Source organism: Aythya ferina (assembly GCF_964211825.1).
Source record: "Aythya ferina genome assembly, chromosome: 30".
NCBI classification, from domain to species: Eukaryota; Metazoa; Chordata; class Aves; order Anseriformes; family Anatidae; genus Aythya; species Aythya ferina.
The window spans coordinates 2,139,363-2,160,200 of record NC_140327.1 but is presented as its reverse complement, the minus strand read 5'-3'; the positions used below and the strand labels follow the sequence as shown (position 1 = coordinate 2,160,200).

General features: G+C 58.8%; 1 protein-coding gene across 4 annotated transcripts; it reads left to right on the top strand.

Moving 5' to 3' along the window:
* The first annotated feature begins 236 nt into the window (after nucleotides 1-236).
* PPP1R10 (protein phosphatase 1 regulatory subunit 10) lies at nucleotides 237-20,084 on the top strand. 4 transcript variants are annotated; one of them, XM_084501000.1, is made up of 19 exons: nucleotides 237-326; nucleotides 821-1,563; nucleotides 5,884-6,001; nucleotides 6,089-6,175; nucleotides 6,282-6,417; nucleotides 7,364-7,415; nucleotides 7,526-7,603; nucleotides 7,685-7,855; nucleotides 8,828-8,930; nucleotides 9,019-9,128; nucleotides 9,231-9,331; nucleotides 9,421-9,568; nucleotides 9,643-9,798; nucleotides 10,634-10,880; nucleotides 12,749-12,824; nucleotides 12,959-13,159; nucleotides 13,310-13,421; nucleotides 15,084-15,185; nucleotides 16,271-17,184. In XM_084501000.1, the coding sequence occupies exons 3-19, from the start codon at nucleotides 5,895-5,897 to the stop codon at nucleotides 17,176-17,178; spliced, it is 2,895 nt and encodes a 964-aa protein (XP_084357126.1). In that variant the 5' UTR covers nucleotides 237-326; nucleotides 821-1,563; nucleotides 5,884-5,894; the 3' UTR covers nucleotides 17,179-17,184. The 4 variants fall into 4 exon arrangements, with proteins under 4 accessions (XP_084357126.1, XP_084357127.1, XP_084357129.1 ...); XM_084501001.1 differs by lacking the exon at nucleotides 237-326 and having other exon boundaries at nucleotides 473-1,563; XM_084501003.1 differs by lacking the exons at nucleotides 237-326; nucleotides 821-1,563 and adding an exon at nucleotides 18,852-20,084 and having other exon boundaries at nucleotides 16,271-16,777.
* The last annotated feature ends 754 nt before the right edge of the window (nucleotides 20,085-20,838 follow it).

The following is a 20,838-nucleotide window of genomic DNA, read 5'->3' as shown; positions in this document are numbered from 1 at the left end:
GGGGGGGGGATAAAATAGTGCGCATGCGCGGCTTGCATGAAGGGAGGGGGGGCTCCGCACCCCGCGCATGCGCGCTGCGCGCCGCCGAATAAAAACTGCGCCACACGGCCCGGGGAACAATAGCGGGCGGCGGCCGCGCATGCGCACAGCACCGGCCTCCCCCCCTTCCCCCTCTGCGCACGCGCCGCCGGCCTCAAGGTCGCGCGGCGGCTGCTGAAGGGCGGGCGGGCGGGGGGCGTGGCCGGGCGGCGCGCGCCGAGGGGCGTGGCCGGGTATAAAAGGCGCCGCCCGCGCGGCCCCGCCGCCATTCTGGGGTCTGGTTAGAGGTGAGTACAGAGCTCCCGCTGCGGGGGGGCCGGGGCGGCGGGGGCGGCGGGCAGCGGCTTGGGGGGGGGCTTCTCGCCTCCCTAAACCCCCCCCCGGGTTGCGGAGGGCCCTGGGGTCACCCCCCCATTATAGGGCCAGCGTTCTTTACCCCCTTCACCAAGCGGCGGCCCCCCCCCCCCCTTCTAGCCACGCGGGGGGGGGTGGGGGGGGGCCTCCAGGCTTTTATCTCCTCAGAACTGAGGAGAAAACCCCCAAAAACCAGCCCCCAAACCCTCTTTTCCGGCTTTCACAGCCTTTAAACGACGCTTCCCGTCGTTTTTTTGCCTTTTTCACCCCCCTTCCCCCTTAATTTTAAAGCCACGCCGGGGATGCTAATCGTGTCGTGTTTTTTATTTACTTTTTTGTTATTTTTTTATTATTTTTTGCCTTTTAATTTCCATTTTTACTCACTGTCGTGTCCCCCCTTCCCCCTCGCTTGTTCTCCCCGCTCCAGGTTTGGCTGCTCTCGAGAGAGAAAACCAAAAAAAAAAAAAAAATACAAAAAATATCTCAAAAACAAAATACAAAAATACAAAAAAAAAAAGCCGCCGACGCCTTTGCCAAGAGAAAAGCCCGGGGACCAAAAAACCAAAGCGAAAACCCCCCCCTGCTGCCCCCGAAGACCCCAAAAATCAACCCAAAAAAAAAGCCTCGGACCGTCCTGGGGAAGCCGTCGCAAACTCTCCTTTGTGAAGGAAACTTCGCCACTTTAAACATAAATCCCTCTCTTTCCCCCCAAAACAAACAAACCTCTTCCCCCCCCCCCCCCTTCCCCTTCCCCTTTTCCTTTACCTCCCTTTCCTCGATCAGATTTTTCTCTTTTTTTTTTTTATTTTTTTAGTTCTTTTTTTCTACCTGGGAAAAAAAAAAAAAGCAACTTTTTTTTATTATTTTTTTGGTTTTTTTTTTTCCCCCCCTCCCCAAGGTTTAGCTCGACAAAAAGACGCAATTTACCTCTCCTTCCTCTCTCCCTCCTCAAAAAAAAAAACAAAACAACGTAAATACAAAAAAACATCAAAAAAATACAAAAAAAAATACCAAGGACCACCAGGAGAGAAACAAAAAAAAAAGTTGCTGTATTTTTTTTCTTTTTTTTTTTAAAGCCATGAGCAAAAACAAAGAATTTTTTTCGCTAATACACCACTAATGCCAAAATCCAAACCTTGAAGCGCTGTCGCCGAGAAAAAAAATTGGATAGTAAGTGTTGCCTTTTCCAAAAAAGCCCCCAAAAAGGGGCAAAAGCGCCCCAAAATGAAGCCCTCCTCGGTGCCCAGAGGAAGGGGAGGACGAGCCCCCGAGTGTGTGGTTCGAGGAGGGCGTTTTAGGCTTCGTTGCAGGTGGTTTACCCTTAAAATCGGGGCTGTTTTGGTTAAAAAACAAACAAAAAGAGAGAAAAAACACCCAAAAAAAAAAGGAAAAAAGAAAAATATAAGGTTTTAGAGGGGGGGGGGGGGAAAAAAAGGGCTCGTAGCGAGCTCCGGGCGCTTTCCGAAGGGTTCATGAGCTCCCACGCAAAAGCTGGCGGTGTTTTGAGCCGAAAAAATCGCTTTTTTTTGTGTGGGAGACCCCAATTTTTGGGCCGAAAAAGGGAGCAATCTGTACATAAAGATTGCGGCAGCTTTTTTTTTGGAGGGGGCTGCGGCGGGGGTGGTTTTTTTGGGGGGGGGGGGGAAATGAGGGCGATTTCTGGGTTGGGGGGGGGTTGAATTTAAGCTTTTTAAACGTGGAAATGTTGCCGTTTTGTTGATTTTAATCTTATTTTTTTTTTTACGTTTTTTTTTTAGGATTTTTTACCCGTTGCGCGGCGGGGAAATGGCGTCGGGTGGATGAGGTGGGGGGGGGAGGATAAAAAAAAAAAACAAAAAACAACTTTGGGGGGGGAAAATCGCGGTTGCAATCTAGCAATAAAGATTGCTAGGCAGGTTTTTAGGCCCAAAACCGCCCCGGTTGGGGTTTAAAAAGGCAAAAAAAGCCCAAAAATGGGGGGAAAAAAGGGGTTTTCAGGGAAAAAACCACGCTCCGCACGCGCTCGGCCCCAACATGGCGCGGCCAAGCGCCCGCTCTTTGTCCCCTTTTGCTTTTTTTCCCTTTTTTGTTATTTTTTATTTATTTCCTTGCAGGTTTCTCGCCCTCCCGACCCCCCCCTCCGGGCTCGGTTTCGCCCCCCTCCCTTTTCTCTTTTTTTTTTTTTTTTTTTGGGGAAATTTAACTTGATTTTTTTTTTTTTTTTCAAAAAACCCCAAAAAAACAGGATTACGGATTTGGGGTGGGATGGGGGGGGTTCGTGCTGTCGCTCTTAAACCCAAATTTTAATTTTTTTAATTTCTTCCCCCCCCTTCCACCTTTTTCTTTGTTTTCTCGCCTAACCCCCCCCGACCCCAAAATCCTTCTTTTTCCACTTAAAATGGCGCCGGGGGCCTCGGGGAGGCCCTGCCCGCCTCGCTGCCGCCGCTCCCGGCAAAACCCCTCCCACCGTGGCCGCCCTCGCCCGAGGGGGGCCCCCCCTTTTCCCCCCTTCCCCCCCCTTTTTCCCCCCTCCCCAAATCCCCCAAAACCCCCCCAAATCCCCCAAGACCCCCCCCCAATCCCCCAACCCCCCCCCTCTTTTAACCACCCCCCCTTGGCTTTCATCTGCAGGACCCCAGCACCTTGTAGGATCCGGCTTTGCCCCCCCCCAAACAAAAACCTTTATTTTTTTACATTTTTAACCGTTTATTAATTTTTTTTCCCTACTTTCTCCCCCGCCAGCCGTCTCGCAACCCGGGATTTCTTGTGCCAGGAGGGAAATGCTACCACCAGGCCGTTCCCCCCCCCCTCAAACACCCCCAAAATACCCTTTTTTGGGTATTTTTTGGGGTAATGGGGCTCGGGGGGGGGAGCTCAGCCTCCCCCCAGCCTCATTTTTGACCGTTTTTGCCTTTTTTTTAGGCAAAAGGGAGGGGAACGGCCACAACCCGCCGGGTAAGCGAAAAACCAAACATTTCACAACCTTCATTCCTAAAATTTAAGTTATTTCCCCCGCTTTTGAAGATTTTTCTATATACTTTAATAGTTTTTGTAGATTTTTAATCATTTTTATATATTTTTAATCATTTTAATATATTTTCAATCATTTTTATGTATTTCTATACATATTAATGCATTTTTAATATATTTTTCAGTATTTTTAGGCATTTTTTAACATTTTAGCTCTTTTTTCTCTGCCATCGCCCTCTCCATGCAGCAACAGCTCCCGTGGCAGACCCTCGACGCCCGATTTGGGTTAAAAAGAGCCCGAATTTGAAGGATTTTGGTTAAAAAGAGCTCCAAAATCGCTATTTCCTCCCTTTTTTGTCCTTTTTTTTTCATATTTCACCCCAAAATAACAGCAGGGCCCCTCCCGGCGCAGTGGTAGCATTTCCCAAGGGGGGTGGGAGCAAATTTGGGGGGGGCAGCCCCTGTGCCCCCCCCTCACACCCCATTTTTGGGGTCTCCTCCCCTCTTCTCTGTGGGGTGAGGCGGTTTTGCAGCCCGGCCTGCGGCTCGGGATCGGGCAAAACTGGGCTGGAAAAGGCAGAAATGGGGATTTTGGTGGTTCCTATTGTTGGTGGGGGGGGTCGGGGGGGTGTTTGTGGCCCGAAACCGAGCGGTTTTGGGAAAAAATGGGCAAAAAAGGCCTAAAAAATGGGGTGAGGTGGGGCCAGGCTGAGCCAAACCCCCCTGGACAGGGCCTGGGGGGGGGATTTGCCCCCCCCCAGTGGTTGATTTGCCCCCCCAGGGGTGATTTATCCCCGTTTTGGGGGGGTTTGGGACGTTTTTGGGGCCCCCCTGTGGTGTTTTTGCCCCCCCCTTTGGTGGTGGTGGGGCTGTGCTTGGTGTTGGCTTCTGTGCCTGCCCCTAAAAATGGGGAAAAACACTAAAAAGGGAGGAAAAAATAGCCCAAAATGGGGGAAACCCCCCCCCCAAAAGGGGTGAAACCCCCCTAAAGATGAGGAAAACCCCCTAAAAATGGGGAGAAAACTCCTAAAAATGGGGGAAAACTCCTAAAAATGGGGGAAAACTCCTAAAAATGGGGGAAAAAAACCCAAATTCCTCCTTTTAGGGCATTTTCCATGTGGAAAATCCCCCCCAAACAGGGCCACGGCCCCCCAGGGACCCCAACCACAGGGGCACGACCGCTGTCAGCCCCCTTAAACCCTGAAATTTTAGGTTAAAAAGCCCGGATTTGGGTTAAACTCGCCCCCCCCTGTTTTTTTCAGCGGGGGAGGAACGCTTTTAGGGTTTTTTTTTTGTGCTGGATTTTAACTTTTCTTGTGTCTTTGCAGAGGGGGCCGTGGCCGGCGAGGGGCTCCGCCGCCTGTATCCTTTACCACGAGGCTTAACGAAGCGCGGCTCGTTAATTCGGCTGTGTTAATTAGAGGGGCTTCGGGGTTTTACCCCCCAAAAAACCCCAAAAGATGAAAAGAAAACCCCACTGAAATCCTTCCTGGCCCTATTTAGGGCCGTGTTTCCTCCCGGTTCCCCTTCGTTAGCCAACCCTGCACGTAACGAGGGCAGCAGTAAGCCGGAGAAGCTCTTAATTAGCGCTAATTAGGAGGTGGCTTGACGTCAGCCAGGCCAAAATCCCCTCGGATCGAGGTCGGGGCCGGCTCGTCGGGTCATTAAATGGGGTGTGGGCACCCCAAAAAGGAGCAGAGGTGGGGAAAAAAACCCTTTGGAGCTGAGCTAGCTCGGCTTAATGAGTGCTAATTAGGATTAATTACAGCCTCGATGGCCTGGGTGACGCACGGCGACCCCGCTGCTGCTTTAGGGGCGCTTTTTGGGGTGAGAAATGGGGGATATGGGGACATTTGGTGTCCCCGTGGTGAAATATTAGGGGATGGGTTTGTTCTCCCCCGCCGCAATCTTTGGACCCGTCGTTTTGGGGCTAAAAAGGGGAATTATGGGGCCGAAACAGGGACTTTTGGGGTAAAAAGGAGGCCTTTTGGGGCCAAAAACGGGCCTTTTGGGGTAAAAAGAGGGCCTTTTGGGGCCAAAACCAGGCCTTTTGGGGCCACAAGGGGGAATTTGGGGTGAAAAGGGGCCTTTTGGGGCCAAAAAGGGGAGTTTTCTGGGGGCAAAAGGGGGCTTTTGGGGTCTGAAATCAAGACCCCAAGCTGCCCATGGGGTCGGGGCACCCCATTAGGGTTTTGTCCCATGGGGATTGTTGGCCCCTTGAACCCCAAACCACCTTCTGGAAGCTTCTTGGGGGGGATTTAGGGGGGAGGAAGGTTTTGGGGTAGATCCTGGCTCCGATCGTGTCATTTTGGGGCATCCCATGGATCCCCTCGTGGTTCATGGCTGCCTTTTTGTAGGGAAAACGGCATTTTGGGGCAAAAAATGTTGGGTTTTGTCCTCTAAACAGATATATTTTAGTGATTCTGTTGAATTTTTAGTCTTTTGGGGGGTTTCAGCAGCGAAATAGGGGCGGGACGAGCTCACCCCATCCTCATTCTGGCCCTAATCCCCCATTTTTTTATTTTTTTTCCCCTTTTTTAGGGCTTTTTGCCATGGGCTCCGGCCCCATCGACCCCAAGGAGCTCCTCAAGGGCTTGGACTGCTTCCTGGGCCGCGATGGCGAGGTCAAGAGCACCGAGGGCATCACCAAAATCTTCAAGTGAGTCCTCCCCCTTGCCCCTGACCCCTTTTTGCCCCCCCTGACCCCAAAAAGGGGGTCTCACGCCCCTTTTTTTCCCCCCCCCAGCCTGATGAAGGACTCTCAGAAGCTGGTGAGCCGCTGCATCTACCTGAACATCCTCCTGCAGACGCGGGCTCACGACATCCTCGCCAAGTAAGACCCCCCAAAAACCACCCCCCGAGCCTAAACGGGGCCAAAACTCCTCCCCGGGGGGGTAATTTAACTTAATTTTGACCTATTTTCCTCTTTCTTCCCCCAGATTTATCCGGGTGGGGGGCTACAAGCTGCTCAACACCTGGCTCACCAGCTCCAAGGCCTCCAACAACGTCCCCTTCCTGCAGCAGATCCTGCTCACCCTCCAGCACCTGCCCCTCACCGTGGACCACCTCAAACAGGTGAGGGAAGCCCCCCCCGGACCCCCCCAGGATTTTTTGGGGCCCCCCCAGTTGCTTTGGCCCCCCCCCGTGTTGTTTTGGGGCCCCCCAAGTGGGTTTTGGGCCCCCTTGGGGTGGTTTTTGGCCTCCCTGGGGTGGTTTTTGGGTCCCCCTCAGTGGTCTCTGTCCCCCCTGGGGTGGTTTTTGGGTCCCCCCCAGTGTTTTGTGCCCCCCCAGATGGTTTTTGCCCCCCCGGGGGTGCTTTGGGGTCCCCCCATGTTGTTTTAGGGCCCCCCGAGTGGGTTTTGTGCCCCCTTGGGGTGGTTTTTGGGTCCCTCCCAGTGGTTTTTGTCCTCCCCGGGGTGGTTTTTGGGTCCCCCAGTGGTCTTTGAGCCCCCCCAGGGTGGTTTTTACCCCCCCCGGATGGTTTTTGGGGTCCCCCTGTGGTGTTTTGGGTCCCCCCAAGTGGTTTTTGGGTCCCCCCGGGGTGATTTTTGCCCCCCCAGTGGTCTTTGTGTCCTTCCCCAGCATAGTTTAACCCCCCCGAGGTGATTTCTTACCCCCCCAGGGTGTTCTTTGTACCCCCAGGGAGCTTTTTGCCCCCCCCCGGGGTGGTCTTTGTGCCCCTCAAGATGGTTTTTTGCCCCCCCGGGGTGCTTTTGGCTCCCCCAGGGTGCTCTTTGTGTCTTTTGGGGTCGTTTTTGTCCCCCCAGATATGGATTTATGCCCCCAGGGTGATCACTGTGTCCCCCCCAGCGATCTTTCTGCCCCCCTGGGGTGGTTTTTTCCCCCCCCAGCATGGTTTTTATCCCCCCTGGGTAGGTTTATGTCCCCCTGGGGTGGTTTGGGGTCCCCCCAGGGAATTTTTATGCCCCCCCAGGAGGTTTTTGCCCCCCTGGGGACGTTTTTTGCCCCCCTGGGGATTTTTTTGTGTCCCCCCCCTCACCCTTTTCCCCCCCTCTCCCAGAACAACACCGCCAAGCTGGTGAAGCAGCTCAGCAAATCGAGCGACGACGAAGGTGAGCGGCAGCGCCCCCTCCCCAAACCCCAAAACCCCCCCGAATCTCCCCAAAACCCCCCCAAAACCCTCTGGGGACCCCCCCTAACCTTTTTTCTCCCCCCTCCCCAGAGCTTCGCCGCCTCGCTTCCATCCTGGTCAGCGACTGGATGGGCGTCATCCGCTCCCAGAGCAGCGCCCAGCCCGCAGGTGAGCCCCGACCCCATTTTCTCCCCTTTTTCCCCCATTTTTCAGCTCCCCCAGACTCATTTTCCCCCTTTTTTCCCCCAGAACGGGACAAAAAGAAGCGGAAAGAGGAAAGCAAAAGCAAAACGCCCGTTCAGGAGAAACCCCAAGAGGCCAAATCGGAGGCGAAAGCCGAGGAGGCGCCCGAAAAAAAGAGGGAAAAACCCAAATCCCTGCGCACCACCGCCCCCAGCCACGCCAAATTCCGCTCCACCGGTAGGGTTTTGCCCCGGTTGGGGGGTTTTGGGGGGGTTTAGGGGGTTTTGGGGTCATGGGGTGGGGGTTTTGGGGGGTTTTGGGGTAATGGGGTGGGGGTTTTGGGGGGTTTTGGGGTAATGGGGTGGGGGTTTTAGGGTTTTTTGGGGGTTTAGGGGTAATAGGATGGGGGTTTTAGGGTTTTTTGGGGGTTTAGGGGTAATAGGATGGGGGTTTTGGGGGGTTTAGGGGTTTAGGGGTGGGGGTTTGGGGGGTTTAGGGGTAATGGGGTGGGGGTTTTGGGGGGTTTTGGGGGTCAGGATGCAGGTTTTGGGGGTGTTATGGGGTTTAGGGGCCATGGGGTGTGGGATTTAGGGGGTCTAGGGGTAATGGGATGGGGATTTGGGGGGTTTTGGGGCATGGGGTGGAGGTTTGGGGGGTTTAGGATTAATGGGATAGGGGTTTAGGGGTAATGGGATGGGGGTTTTGGGGGTTTAGGGGTCATGGGGTGGGGGCTTTGGGGGGTTTAGGGGTCATGGGGTGGGGGGTTTGGGGGGTTTTGGGGTAATGGAGTGCGGGTTTTGGGGGTTTAGTTGTAATGGGATGGGGGTTTAGGGGTTGGGGATGCGAGTTTTGGGGGTTTTAGGGGTTATGAGATGCAGTTTTTGGGGTCAGGGACGTGTGTTTTATGGCTCTGGGTGCAGGTTTTAGGGGTTTTAGGTATCAGGGGGTGCAGGTTTTTGGGGTTTCAGGGCTTGGGGGTGCAGGTTTTTGGGGTTTCAGGGCTCGGGGGTGCAGGTTTTTGGGGTTTCCAGTGTCACCATGCAGATTTTGGGCATTTTAGGGGCTGGGATGCAGGTTTTAGGCCTTTTCAGAGTCAGAAGACAAAGATTTTGGGGTTTTTTAGGGCTTTTAAAGACCATGGGATGCTCCCGACCCTACTGGGACCCCCACATTTCCCCCCTACCCCCCCTAAACTCTGTCTCCACGCAGGGCTGGAGATGGAGACCCCTTCGCTCGCCCCCTCCAAGAAAGCCAACTCCTCCTCGGTGGCCGACAAATACAACCCGAAACCCATGCCCATCAAGAGGCAAAAGTGAGTCGGGGGCTTCCTCCCCCCTTTGTGAGAGCTTTGGGGTCTTTTTTTGGGGCCGTTCCTCACCTCCACCCCATTTATCCCGCAGCACCTCGTCCCTTCCTGGCGACAACCCCCCCGCCGAGAAGAAATACAAACCCCTCAACACCACCCCCAACGCCACCAAGGAGATCAAAGTGAAAATCATCCCCCCGCAGCGTGAGTGGGGCACGAAACGGGACCGGGCTGTGTGGGACGACCCCCCCGATCCTTTTGGGATAACAATATTTTAATGATTTCCCTCTTTTTTAATTTTTTTAGCCATGGAGGGGCTCGGTTTCCTCGACGCCCTCAACTCCGCGCCCATCCCCGGCATCAAAATCAAGAAGAAAAAGAAAGTTTTATCCCCCACGGCGGCCAAAGTAAGGAGATTTTTAGGGTGGATCCGACCCAAAAGACCTCCGGGGGGTGACGAGAAACCCTAAATCTCCCTTTTTTCCCCCGTTTTCAGCCCAGTCCTTTCGAGGGGAAGCCGCCAACCGAAAGCAGCTCTGCCAAACCTTCCTCCCCCGAGCCCGCCGCCGCCTCGGAGCCGATGGAGACGGAGCGGCCGGGCACGCCGGTGCCGGCGGTGGAGGTGCCGGAGCCTCTGGATTCAGGTGAGACTGACCCCAAAAAGGGCATCCCGGGGCCGGTGCCCACCCCGTGGTGCTCAAATCCCGACCCCAAAAAGGTTCGACGGAAGCCGGAGGCGAAGCCAAAGCGGCCGAGAGCCCGGCCGAGGGGGCGCAGCTGACGAAAAAAGGGAGGAAAAAGAAAACGGTGAGCTGGGCCGACGAGGGCAAGCTGAGGGAATACTTCTACTTCGAGCTGGATGAGACCGAGCGAGGTGAGCCCCAAAAACAGCCGCCCCACAGCCCTGACCCCGTTGGCCCCATATCCCTTTTCCTGCTGTCCCCGTGTCCCTTTTCCTTCTGTCCCTGTGTCCCTTTCCTCACTGTCCCCACATCCCTCTCCTCATTGTCCCCGTGTCCCTTTTCTTCTTGACCCCATGTCCCTAACCCCGTTGTCCCAAAATCCTTTTTCCTATCCCTGTGCCTCTCACCCCATTGTCCGCGTGTCCCTAACCCTGTTGCCCCCACATCCTTTTTCTTGCTGTCCTATTGCCCCGACCCCGTTATCCCCACATCCTTGACCCTTTTATCCCCATGCCCCTGACCCCATTGTCCCCACGTCCCTTTTCCTCCTGTCCCATTGCCCTGACCCCATTGTCCCCGTGCCCCTGACCCCATTGTCCCCATGTCCTTTTACTGCTTTCCCCGTGCCCCTAACCCCATTGTCCCCATGTCCCTTTTCCTGCTATCCCTGTGCCCCTGACCCCATTATCCCCATGTCCCTTTTCCTCCTGTCCCATTGCCCTGACCCCATTATCCCTGTGCCCCTGACCCTATTGTCCCCATGTCCCTTTTCCTGATGTCCCATTGCCCCTGACCCCATTATCCCCGTGCCCCTAACCCCATTATCCCCATGCCCCTGACCCTCTTACCCTCACACCCCTCACCCCATTGTCCCCATGTCCCTGACCCCATTATCCCCATGCCCCTTCACTCCTTGCCTCCTCACCCCTTTTCCCTTTCCCCCCCACCCCTTTCCCCTTTCCCCCTTTCCCCCTTTTCCCCCCCTTTCCCCCTTTTCCCCCCTGACCCTATAACCCCGCCCCGCAGTCAACGTCAACAAGATCAAGGACTTCGGCGAGGCGGCCAAGCGGGAGATGCTGAAGGACCGCGAGGCCTTCGAGACCGCCCGCCGCCTCAGCCACGACGCCATGGAGGAGAAGGTGCCCTGGGTCTACCCCAAACTCCTCGAGCTCCCCGCTCCCCTCGTCGTGCCGGGCAGCGGCAGCCGCGAGCGCTTCACCCAGGCCGAGCGGGAGAAAGGGATCCTGCAGGAGATCTTCCTCTCCAAGGACCGGTCAGTCGATCCCTTCCTCGTCCTCTCTTGCTGGAGGATCCCCCCGGGGGGGGGGGGGGTCTTTTTGGGCTGGATTTGCCCCCCCCCGGAGGTGTTTGGGGTGGAGCTGGGGAGATCCGGGAGGTTGGGGGGTTGTGGAGTGGATCCCTGGATCCCCGATCCCTTGGGATCACCGGGGGTTCCTCAAATCCAGAGGGAGGATCCGCTCCCCAGGGCTGTTGGGGGTCTTGGGGATCTGGAGGGGTCCTGGGGCTGGGTTGGGGTCGTGGGGTGGATCCCCGGATCCCTGATCCCTTGGGATCACTGGGGGTTCCTCAAATCCACCGGGAGAGGATCCACTGGAGGAGGATCTACTGGGGGAGGCTGGATCCACCCCCCCAGGTCTGTTTGGGGTGGATCTGGAGGGATCCTGGGGCTGGGTTGGGGTTGTGGAGTGGATTCCTGAATCCCCGATCCCTTGGGATCACTGAGGGTTCCTTAAATCCAGTGAGGGGATCTACTGGGGGAGGCCAGATCCACCCACCAGGGCTGTTGGGGGAGGGATCTGAAGGGATCCTGGGGTGGGCTGGGGCTGTGGAGTAGATCCCTGGATCCCCGATCCCTTGGGATCACTGAGGGTTCCTCAAATCCAGCGGGAGGATCCACTGGGGGAGGCCAGATCCACCCCCAGGGTTGTTTGGGGTGGATCCAGAGGGATCCTGGGGCTGGGTTGGGGTCGTGGAGTGGATCCCCAGATCCCTGATCCCTTGGGATCATAGGGGGGGTCCTCAAATCCAGCAGGAGGATCCACCAGGGGGAGGCTGGATCCACCCCCCAAGGCTGTTTGAGGTGGGGCTGGGGGTTGTAGAGTAGATCCCGGATCCCTTGCCAGTGATCACCAGTCGATCACCAGTAGATCACCAGCGATCCCTTAAATCAAGTTGGGGGATCCACTTGGGGAGGCTGGATCCACCCCCCAGGGCTGTTTGGGGCACGTCTGGAGGGATCCTGGGGGCCTGGTTGGGGTCACTGAGTGGATCCCTGGATCCCTGATCCCTCGGGATCACTGGGGGTTCCTCAAATCCAGCGGGGGGATCCACTGGGGGAGGTCAGAGGGTGCTGGAGGCTGGATTCCGCAGCAGCCCTAAGGAATCCAGAGCCTGGGGGAAGCTCCCTGGGGCCCAGATCCCTTGGGATCCCTTGGGATCCACTGGGCATCAGGGCCCCCGTAAGGCTGGCATCGCCCCAAGCCCTTCTGTTGAGGGGTCCTGAGGGATCCCGTGGATTCCTGCTGTGGGTTTGGGGGGTGATTATGGGGTTCCGATCCTCAGGATCCCTGGGGATCTACTGGGGGGAGCTGGGCAGATCCCAAATCCCCTTAAAGGAGCCTGGATCCCAGATTTTGGGGGATCTGAAAGGGGTGGGGTGGGGGGCAAAGTGATGGGGCTTGAATCTTGTGGGGTCTCTAGGGATCCAGAGCTGGGATCCCTTGGGATCTGCGAGGATCTGGAGGCTGTGATCCCATTGGGGGGGGGGGGATCCCAAACCAGATCCGGGGCCCCAAATCTCCCAGTGGGGACCTCGAACCCCAGAGGGAGGCTTCAGGAAACTGGATCCAGGGGGATCCTAAACCTGGGGGGAGGCCGATTGCGGGGCCTCGACTTTTGGGGGATCCCGAGGGATCCTTTAGGATCTCGATATGGGATCGGGAACACCCTTTGGGGTGGCTTGGGATCCCTTTTGGGGTGGTGAGGATCCCCTGGGGGTGGTTGGGATCCCTTTTGGGGTACCGAGGATCCCTTTGGGCTACTTGGGATCCCCCGGGGCTACTTGGGATCCACCGAAGTGATCCACTGGGGGGCCTAACGACCCTTTTTCCCCCCTTTTAGGGTCCCGGACAGCCCCCACGAACCCGACCTGGAACCCTACGAGCCGCTGCCCCCCAAGCTGATCCCTCTGGACGAGGTAAGCCCCCGCCCCACACCGCTCCCCGCCGCGCCGCCAAAACAGGGGCCCCCCAAAAAACCCCCAAAACCCCCCAAAAACCCCAAAAAACCCCTAAAATCCCCCCCCCACACCCCGATCTCTGCCCTCCCCAGGACTGCTCCGCCGAGGAGGCCTCCTACCCCGACGGACCCGAGCCCGGCGCCTCCTCCTCGCCGGCCCCGGAGGCCCCGGGGGGCTCCAAGCTGCCCCCGGTGCTGGCCAACCTGATGGGGAGTATGGGGGCGGGCAAGACCCCGCAGGGCCCGGCGCCCGCCGCCCCTATCAACATGCAGGAGATCCTCACCTCCATCATGGTAACGGCACGGGGGGGGGGACCCCAAAAATAAAAAAAACCCTAGCCAAAAAGGGGGAGGGGGCGGCGGCGGCGGCGTTGGAAAAGGGTTTGGGGGGTTTGAAGGCGGTCCCGTATTGATTTAGGGTTTTTTTTTTGCTTGATCCTACAGGGCGGCCCTAATAACCACAAGACGGAGGAGCTGTTGAAGCAGCCGGATTATTCGGAGAAAATCAAACATCTGCTGGGGAACCTCCAGGGGCAGCCGCCGGGACCCTCGGGAGGTGAGCGTCCCCCCTTTTTGGGGTCGTTTATAGGGTCAATGCCCTGCCCCCGCTGTTTTTTCCCCAAAAAAAAAAGGGGCTCGGGGTGGTTTTGGGGCCGGTTCGTGGCTAAATGGGGTCGGGGGCGCTGCCTCTGAGCGCCTCCGAGGGGGTCCTGTGGGGTTTGGGGATGGTTTTGGGGACCTTGTGGCAGAGATCGGGGTGTCCCCAAAGTTTGGGACCCCCTGTTCTCGTCCCTCAGGTGGTTTTGGGGTCCCCTAAGTTTGGGGACACCCTCTAGGTGATGTCCTGTGCCTTAGGGTGACATTTGGGGTCCCCTAGGGTGACATTTGGGGTCCCCTTGGTTTGGGGACACCCCCCAGGTGACATTTGGGGTCCTCCGGGGTGCTATTTGGGGTCCCCTTGGTTTGGGGACACCCCCTAGGTGACATTTGGGGTCCCCAGGGTGACATTTAGGGTCCCCTTGGTTTGGGGACACCCCTTAGGTGACATTTGGGGTCCTCCGGGGTGCTATTTGGGGTCCCCTCCCTTTGGGGACATGCCACCAGCCCTGTCCCCTTTAATTTGGGGACATCCTAGGGTGACACGGGGGGGGGCTGCGGGGGTTTGGGGACAAGTGACAAACCCCAATGCGCTTTGGGGGGGCTCTGAGGCTGTTTTGGGGTGACGGGACGGGTTATTGGGGTCCCCCTATGGGTCCTGTCCCCTTTGGTGACATTTTGGGGACGCTTTTTGGGGTCCCCTTGCCTTTTGGGGACACTTTTTGGGGTCCCCCTTCTTTTTGGGGACACCTTTTGGGGTCCTCGCCCCCTGCCTGGACACGGCTGTCACCTTGGTTTGGGGACGGGGGTGGCATGGGGGGGATTTGGGGTGAAATTGGGGGGATTTGGGGTGACAAGGGGGGATTTGGGGCACCCCATAGCTTGGGGACCCCGGTGACAGGATGCCTGGGGGGTGACACCGAGGGGTTTTGGGGTCCCCTCATTTTGGGGACAAGCTGTGGGTGCTGTTGACCCTAAAACCCCCTTTTTGGGGTGAAATCGAGTGGTTTTGGGGTCTGCTTTTATAGGGGATAAGCTCAGGATCCTGCTGGGGACCCCAAACCCTTCTTTTGGGGTAAAACCAGCTGGTTTTGGGATCTACTTTTATAAGGGACAAGGTCAGGACCCTCTTAGGGCCCCCAAAATCCCTCTTTTGGGGTGGCACCGGGGTGGTTTTGGGGTCCTCTTGTTTTGGGGACAAGCTCAGGGCCTTGTTAGGGCCCCCAAACACCTTTTTTGGGGTGGAACTGGGGAGTTTTGGGGTCCCTTACTTTGGGGACAAGCTCAGGGTCCTGTTAGGGACCACAAACCCCTTTTTTGGGGTGGAACTGGGGGGTTTTGGGATCCCCTTTTATAGGGGACAAGCTCCAGGGCCTGTTAGGGCCCCTAAAACCCCTCTTTTGGGGTGACACTGAGGGATTTTGGGGTCCCCTTTTATAGGGGACAAGCTGTGGGTGCTATTGGGGACCCCAAAACCCCTTTTTTTGGGGTAAAACCGGGGGGGTTTTGGGGTCTCCTTTTATAGGGGACGAGCTCAGCACCCTGCTGGGGACCCCAAAACCCCTTTTTTGGGGTGACACCGCCCCCTCCTCACTATTTTTTCCCCCCCCTGACCCCACAGTGCCCCACGGATTGCTGGGTCCCGGCCCCATGGCCAACGGCTTCGCCCCCGGCCCCAAAGCCATGCAGCACTTCCCGCCGGGGGGCCCAGGCCCCATGCCAGGTAAGGGGTGCTCCCTGACCCCAAATCCCCCTCCCCAATCACAAAAACCCCCTTTAGGACCCCAAATCCCCCTCCCCAATCATGAAACCCCCTTTTAGGTCCTCCAATCTCCCCTTTAGGACCTCAATACTTCCTTTTAGGACCCCAAATCCTCCCTTTAGGGCCCCATAAACCCCCTTTAGGACTCCAAAACCCCCTTTAGGACCCCATAAACCTCATTTAGGACCTCAATACTTCCCTTTAGGGCCCCATAACCCCCTTTAGATCCCCAAATCCCCCTTTAGGACCTCAATACTCCCCTTTTGGACCCGAAAACCCCCTTTTTAGTACCCCAACCCCCTTTTTTAGTTCCCCCAACCCCCCCTTTAACCCCAAAACCCCCTTTAGGTCCCCATAAACCCCCTTTAGGACCTCAATACTCCTCTTTAGATCCCCCAATCCTCCCTTTAGGACCCCAAATCCCCCTCCCCAATCCTGAAACCCCCTTTAGGTCCCCATAACTCCCATTTAGGACCTCAATACTCCCCTTTACGACCCCATAAACCCCATTTAGGACCTCAATACTCCCCCTTACGACCCCATAAACCCCATTTAGGACCTCAATACTCCCCTTTAAGACCCCAAAACCCCCTTTTTAGGCCCCCAAACCCCCCTTTAGGTCCCCAAATCCCCCTTTAGGACCTCAATACTCCCCTTTTGGACCCCCAAACCCCCTTTTTTGGTCCCCAAACCCCCCTTTAGGACCCCAAATCCCCCTCCCCAATCTTGAAACCCCCTTTTAGGTCCTCCAATCTCCCCTTTAGGACCTCAATACTTCCTTTTAGGACCCCAAATCCTCCCTTTAGGGCCCCATAAACCCCCTTTAGGACCCCATAAACCCCTTTAGGTCCCCATAAACCCCCTCTAGGACCCCAAATCCCCCTCCCCAATCATGAAACCCCCCTTTAGGGCCCCATAAACCCCCTTTAGGACCTGAATACTCCCCTTTTGGACCCCAAAACCCCCTTTTTAGTCCCCCAACCCCCCCCTTTAACCCCAAAACCCCCTTTTTCCCCCCATCTAACCCCATTTCTCCTCCCCCCCAGGCCCTCACGGCGGCGGCGGCGGCCCCGGCCTTCCCCCTCTCCCTGGCGGCCCCCGCCTTTTGGGGCCGCCCCCCCCTCAACAACAACAACCACCACCCCCCCAACCACCCCCCCAACAACAACAACGAGGAGGAGGAGGAGGAGGAGGCGGCGGCGGCGGCGATTTTTGGGACCCCCCCGACGGCGGCGGTGGCGGCGGCGGTTTACGGGGCAACCCCCACGGCGGCGGGGGGGGCCCCATGCGTGGCGGCGGCGGCGGTGGCGGTGGCCCCTTCCACCGGGCTCGTGGCCGCGGTGGCAACGAACCCCCTTACCGACCCCGTGGAGGCGGGGGGCGCAATGGGGGCCCCCCCGGTGGCGGAGGAGGAGGAGGAGGAGGAGGAGGAGGAGCTCGGGGGCCCTCCGGAGGCCACGGGGGCCACCACGGCGGCCACGGAGGCGAGCACGGCAGAGGCCACCCCGGCGGCGACCACCCCCGGGGCCACGGCGGAGGCCACGGAGGAGGAGGTAAATGCGGGGGGGCGCCGGCGCCGCCGCCCTCGCGGGGGGGTTGCGGAGGGGCCTGGCTTTGGGGCGGGCCTCCCCCACCCCCCCCCCACCACCACCACCACCCTCACCACCACCCCCCTCACCCCCACCCTCACCCCGGGGGGGGCCCAGCTTGGGACGGGCCGGTGGTGGGGGCACCCTCCCCCCCCCCTCCTCCCCCTCCGCCTCCCCCTCCGCCGCCTCCTTTCTTACCCCCCCGGTGGAGAGGAGGAGGAGGAGGAGGAGGAGGAGGGGGGGGGGGTGGTGGCGGCGGCGGCCACGGCCCCCCCGGGGAACCCCCCCACCCGCTGCAGCCCCTCGAGCCCCCCGGGCCTTGGGGGCGCGGCCCCGATTGGCGCCGGCCCCCCATGGGGCTTTAGGGGGGGCCCCCCCCAACCCCTATGGGGCTTTTAGGGCCCCCCCAGGGGGTTTTAGGGGCCCCCCCCAAGGGGTTTTGACGCCCCCCCAAGGGGTTTAGGGGTTTGAGACCCCCCCTCGAGGGGTTTGAGGGGGCCCCATGGGGGTTTAGGGCCCCCCCAAGGGGTTTAGGGCCCCCCCCAAGCGTTTTGGGGCCCCCCGAGGGGTTTTGGGCCCCCCCCGGGCCCTGGCAGCGGCTGCGGGGAGGCGGAGGGGCCGCGGGGCAGGCTGGGAGTTGTAGTCCTGGGCCTGGAGGAGAGGCAGTGAGGCATGCTGGGAGATGTAGTCCACCTGCAGGCCTCCGGAAGAGGCCGCGGGGCATGCTGGGAGGTGTAGTCCTGCCCCCGTGGCTCTAGGAGAGGGAGTGAGGCATGCTGGGAGGTGTAGTCCTGCACCTTGTGGCCTGCAGAACAGGCAGCAAGGCATGCTGGGAGCTGTAGTCCATCTACAGGCCTCTAGATGAGGCAGCGGGGCATGCTGGGAGTTGTAGTCCTGTCCCCATGGCTCTAGGGCAGGGAGTGAGGCATGCTGGGAGGTGTAGTCCTGCCCCCCCCAGTGGCTTTGAGAGGCCGCAGGGCATGCTGGGAGCTGTAGTCCAGCATCAAGATGGCTCCAGAAGCAGCAAGGCATGCTGGGAGGTGTAGGCCAGCTTCAAGCTGGCTCCAGCAGAGGCAGTGGGGGATGCTGGGAGTTGTAGTCCCACCCTCAGCAGCCCCAGGGCGGGCAGCAAGGCATGCTGGGAGCCTCCTGGTGGTCCTAGGGTGGGCACTGAAGCATGCTGGGAGCTGTAGTCGGCTCCGAGCCAGCAGCAGGGCATGCTGGGAGTTGTAGGCCAGCAAGGGGAGCAGTAGGGAGGCCCTAGCGTGGCAGCAAGGCATGCTGGGAGTTGTAGTCTTGCCCCCAGCTGCTCTAGAAGAGGCAGCAAGGCATGCTGGGAGTTGTAGTTTGGCGCTAGGAGGAGCAGCAGGGCATGCTGGGAGTTGTAGTCCCGCTCCAAGCTGTCTCTAAAAGGGGCAGCGCGGCCTCCTGGAGCTTCCTGTTTTGGCAGCAAGGCATGCTGGGAGTTGTAGTCCACACCCAGTGGGGCATGCTGGGAGTTGTAGTCCCACCCCCAGCACCTCCAGAAGAGGCAGCGGGGGGATGCTGGGAGTTGTAGTCCTGCCCCCCCCAGCACTTCAGGGATGGGGCCGCAAGGCATGCTGGGAGCTCCCTCCACCACAAGGCATGCTGGGAGTTGTAGTCCCACCCCCCGTAGCCTTTATAGGGCCAGGCTATGGGGCAGGAACCGGGCTGGGGGCCCCACAATCGGCTTCCATGACCCCAGGGGGGGGGTCCCACCCATCTCCACCCCCTTTTTGGGGACAAAACCCAGGAAACCACGGCTGGGGGGGGGGGGGGGCCCTTTGGCCTCCCCTTCCCCCCCCCACATTAAAAAAAAAAAACTCCAGCGCAGGGCCCAAAGCCGCGTCCCTCCCCCCTCCCCCAACCTCCCCACCGCATTTTCCTCTCCCCCCCCCTTTCTTCCTCCTCCTCCTCCTCCTCCTCCTCCTCCTCCTCCTCCGCCGCCGTGGGGCCGCCGTGGGGGGGGGGCTCCGGCGCCTGACGCGCGCCCCCCCCCCCGTTTTCTCTCACGCAGACATGTCGAGCCGCGCCGTGTGTCGCCACTTCATGCTGAAGGGCAGCTGCAGGTACGAGAACAACTGTGCCTTCTACCACCCCGGCGTCAACGGGCCGCCCCTGCCGTAGCGCCCGCCGCCGCCCTTCCTCCCGCGCTCCTCCTCCTCCTCCTCTTCCTCCTCTTCCTCCTCCTCCTCTTCCTCCTCCTCCTCCTCTCGGACTCGCGCTGCAGCCGCCACTTTTATGGCTTCTGTGAGGCCTCGATGACGCCCCGGCACCCGATCTCCCCCCCCCTCTTCCGCCAAAAACCCGACTTTTACCCCAAAAGCAGGGTGCGAGTACGCCCTGTGGGGCATAAATACCCCCCCCAGGGGCATAAATACCCCCCCAGGGGCGTAAATACCCCCCCCAGGGGCGTAAATGCCCCCCCCAGGGGCGTAAATACCCCCCCAGGGGCGTAAATACCCCCCCAGGGGCATTAATACCCCCCTCAGGGGCGTAAATGCCCCCCCCAGGGGTGTAAATACCCCCCCCAGGGGTGTAAATGCCCCCCCCAGGGCGTAAATGCCCCCCTCCAGGAAATAAATACCCCACCTGGGGTGTAAATGCCCCCCTCCAGGGAATAAATAACCCCCCCCGGGTGTAAATACCCCCCTGTTGGGGTGTAAATGCCCCCCTCCAGGGAATAAATACCCCCCTGTGGAGCGTAAATACCCCATCTGGGGCGTAAATGCCCCCTCCAGGGAATAAATACCCCCTGCAGGGTGTAAATACCCCCCCCCAGGGCAAAAATACCCCCCCCTAGGGCATAACTACCCCCTGCAGGGTGTTAATACCCCCCCGCAAGGCTTAACTACCCCCCTCCAGGGCACAAATACCCCCCTCCAGGGCTTTAATAGCCCCCTCCATGGCATTAATGCCCCCCTGGAGGGGTTAAATACCCCCCCCGGGCATAAATAACCCCCAGAGGGCACAAATAACCCACCCCAGGACATAAATACCCCCTCATAAGGCATAACTACCCCCTGCAGGGTGTAAATACCCCCCCCCCGCACAGCGTAACTACCCCCTGCAGGGCGTAACTGCCCCCCCCGTGGGGTGTAACTGCCCCCCCTGGACTGCACATGCCCCCCCTGCAGGGTCTAAATGCCCCGGCAGGGGATAAATGCCCCCCCCCAGGCTCTCAGGCGCACATCCCCTTGCCGGGGGGGGGCAAAAAATACCCCCCATGGGCAAAAACACCCCCCCGCCAGGCACTAATACCCCCTTGCAGGGGTAAATACCCCTCCCCCGGGTGCTAATACCCCTCTGGGGGGGGTAAATCCCTTTCCCCCCTCCCCACAAGGGGGCAACTACCCCGGTCAGGGCACATTTACCCCCCCCAAGTGCACAAATACCCCCCCCCCAGGGTGAAAATGCTGCTGCTGGGGTGTAAATTACCCCCCCCGAGGGTGTAAATGCCCCCCCCCGAGGGTGTAAATGCCCCCCCTCGGGTGTTTTTCCCCCAGCTGGGGCAAAACTCTCCTCCAGGGCCCAAATCCAACCCCAGCGGGGTGTAAATACCCCCCCAGGGGCAAAACCCATGCTAGGGGGGTGTAAAATCCCCCCCCGGGGGCAAAATCGGGGCAGTTTGGGGGCCACAATGCCCCCCCGGGGGGCAAAACCGATTTATCTCCAGGCAAAACTCCCCATTGGGGGGGCAATAAACTCCCCCAGGGGCATCAATTACCCTGCTCCTGGGGGCAAATAACATCAGGGTGGGGGCAAATACCCCCCCAGTGGGGGCAAATAACCCCCCCAGCAGTGAAAATACCCCCCCAGGAGGGACAAATACCCCCCAGCAGCACCAAAACACCCCCAGGAGGGGCAATTAACCCCCCAGGAGGGGCAATTAACCCCCCAGGAGGGGCAATTAACCCCCCAGGAGGGGCAATTACCCCCCCCCAGCAACCAAATCCCCCCCCCAGCAGAGCACAACCCCCCCCCCAGGGCCCAAATCTGCCCCT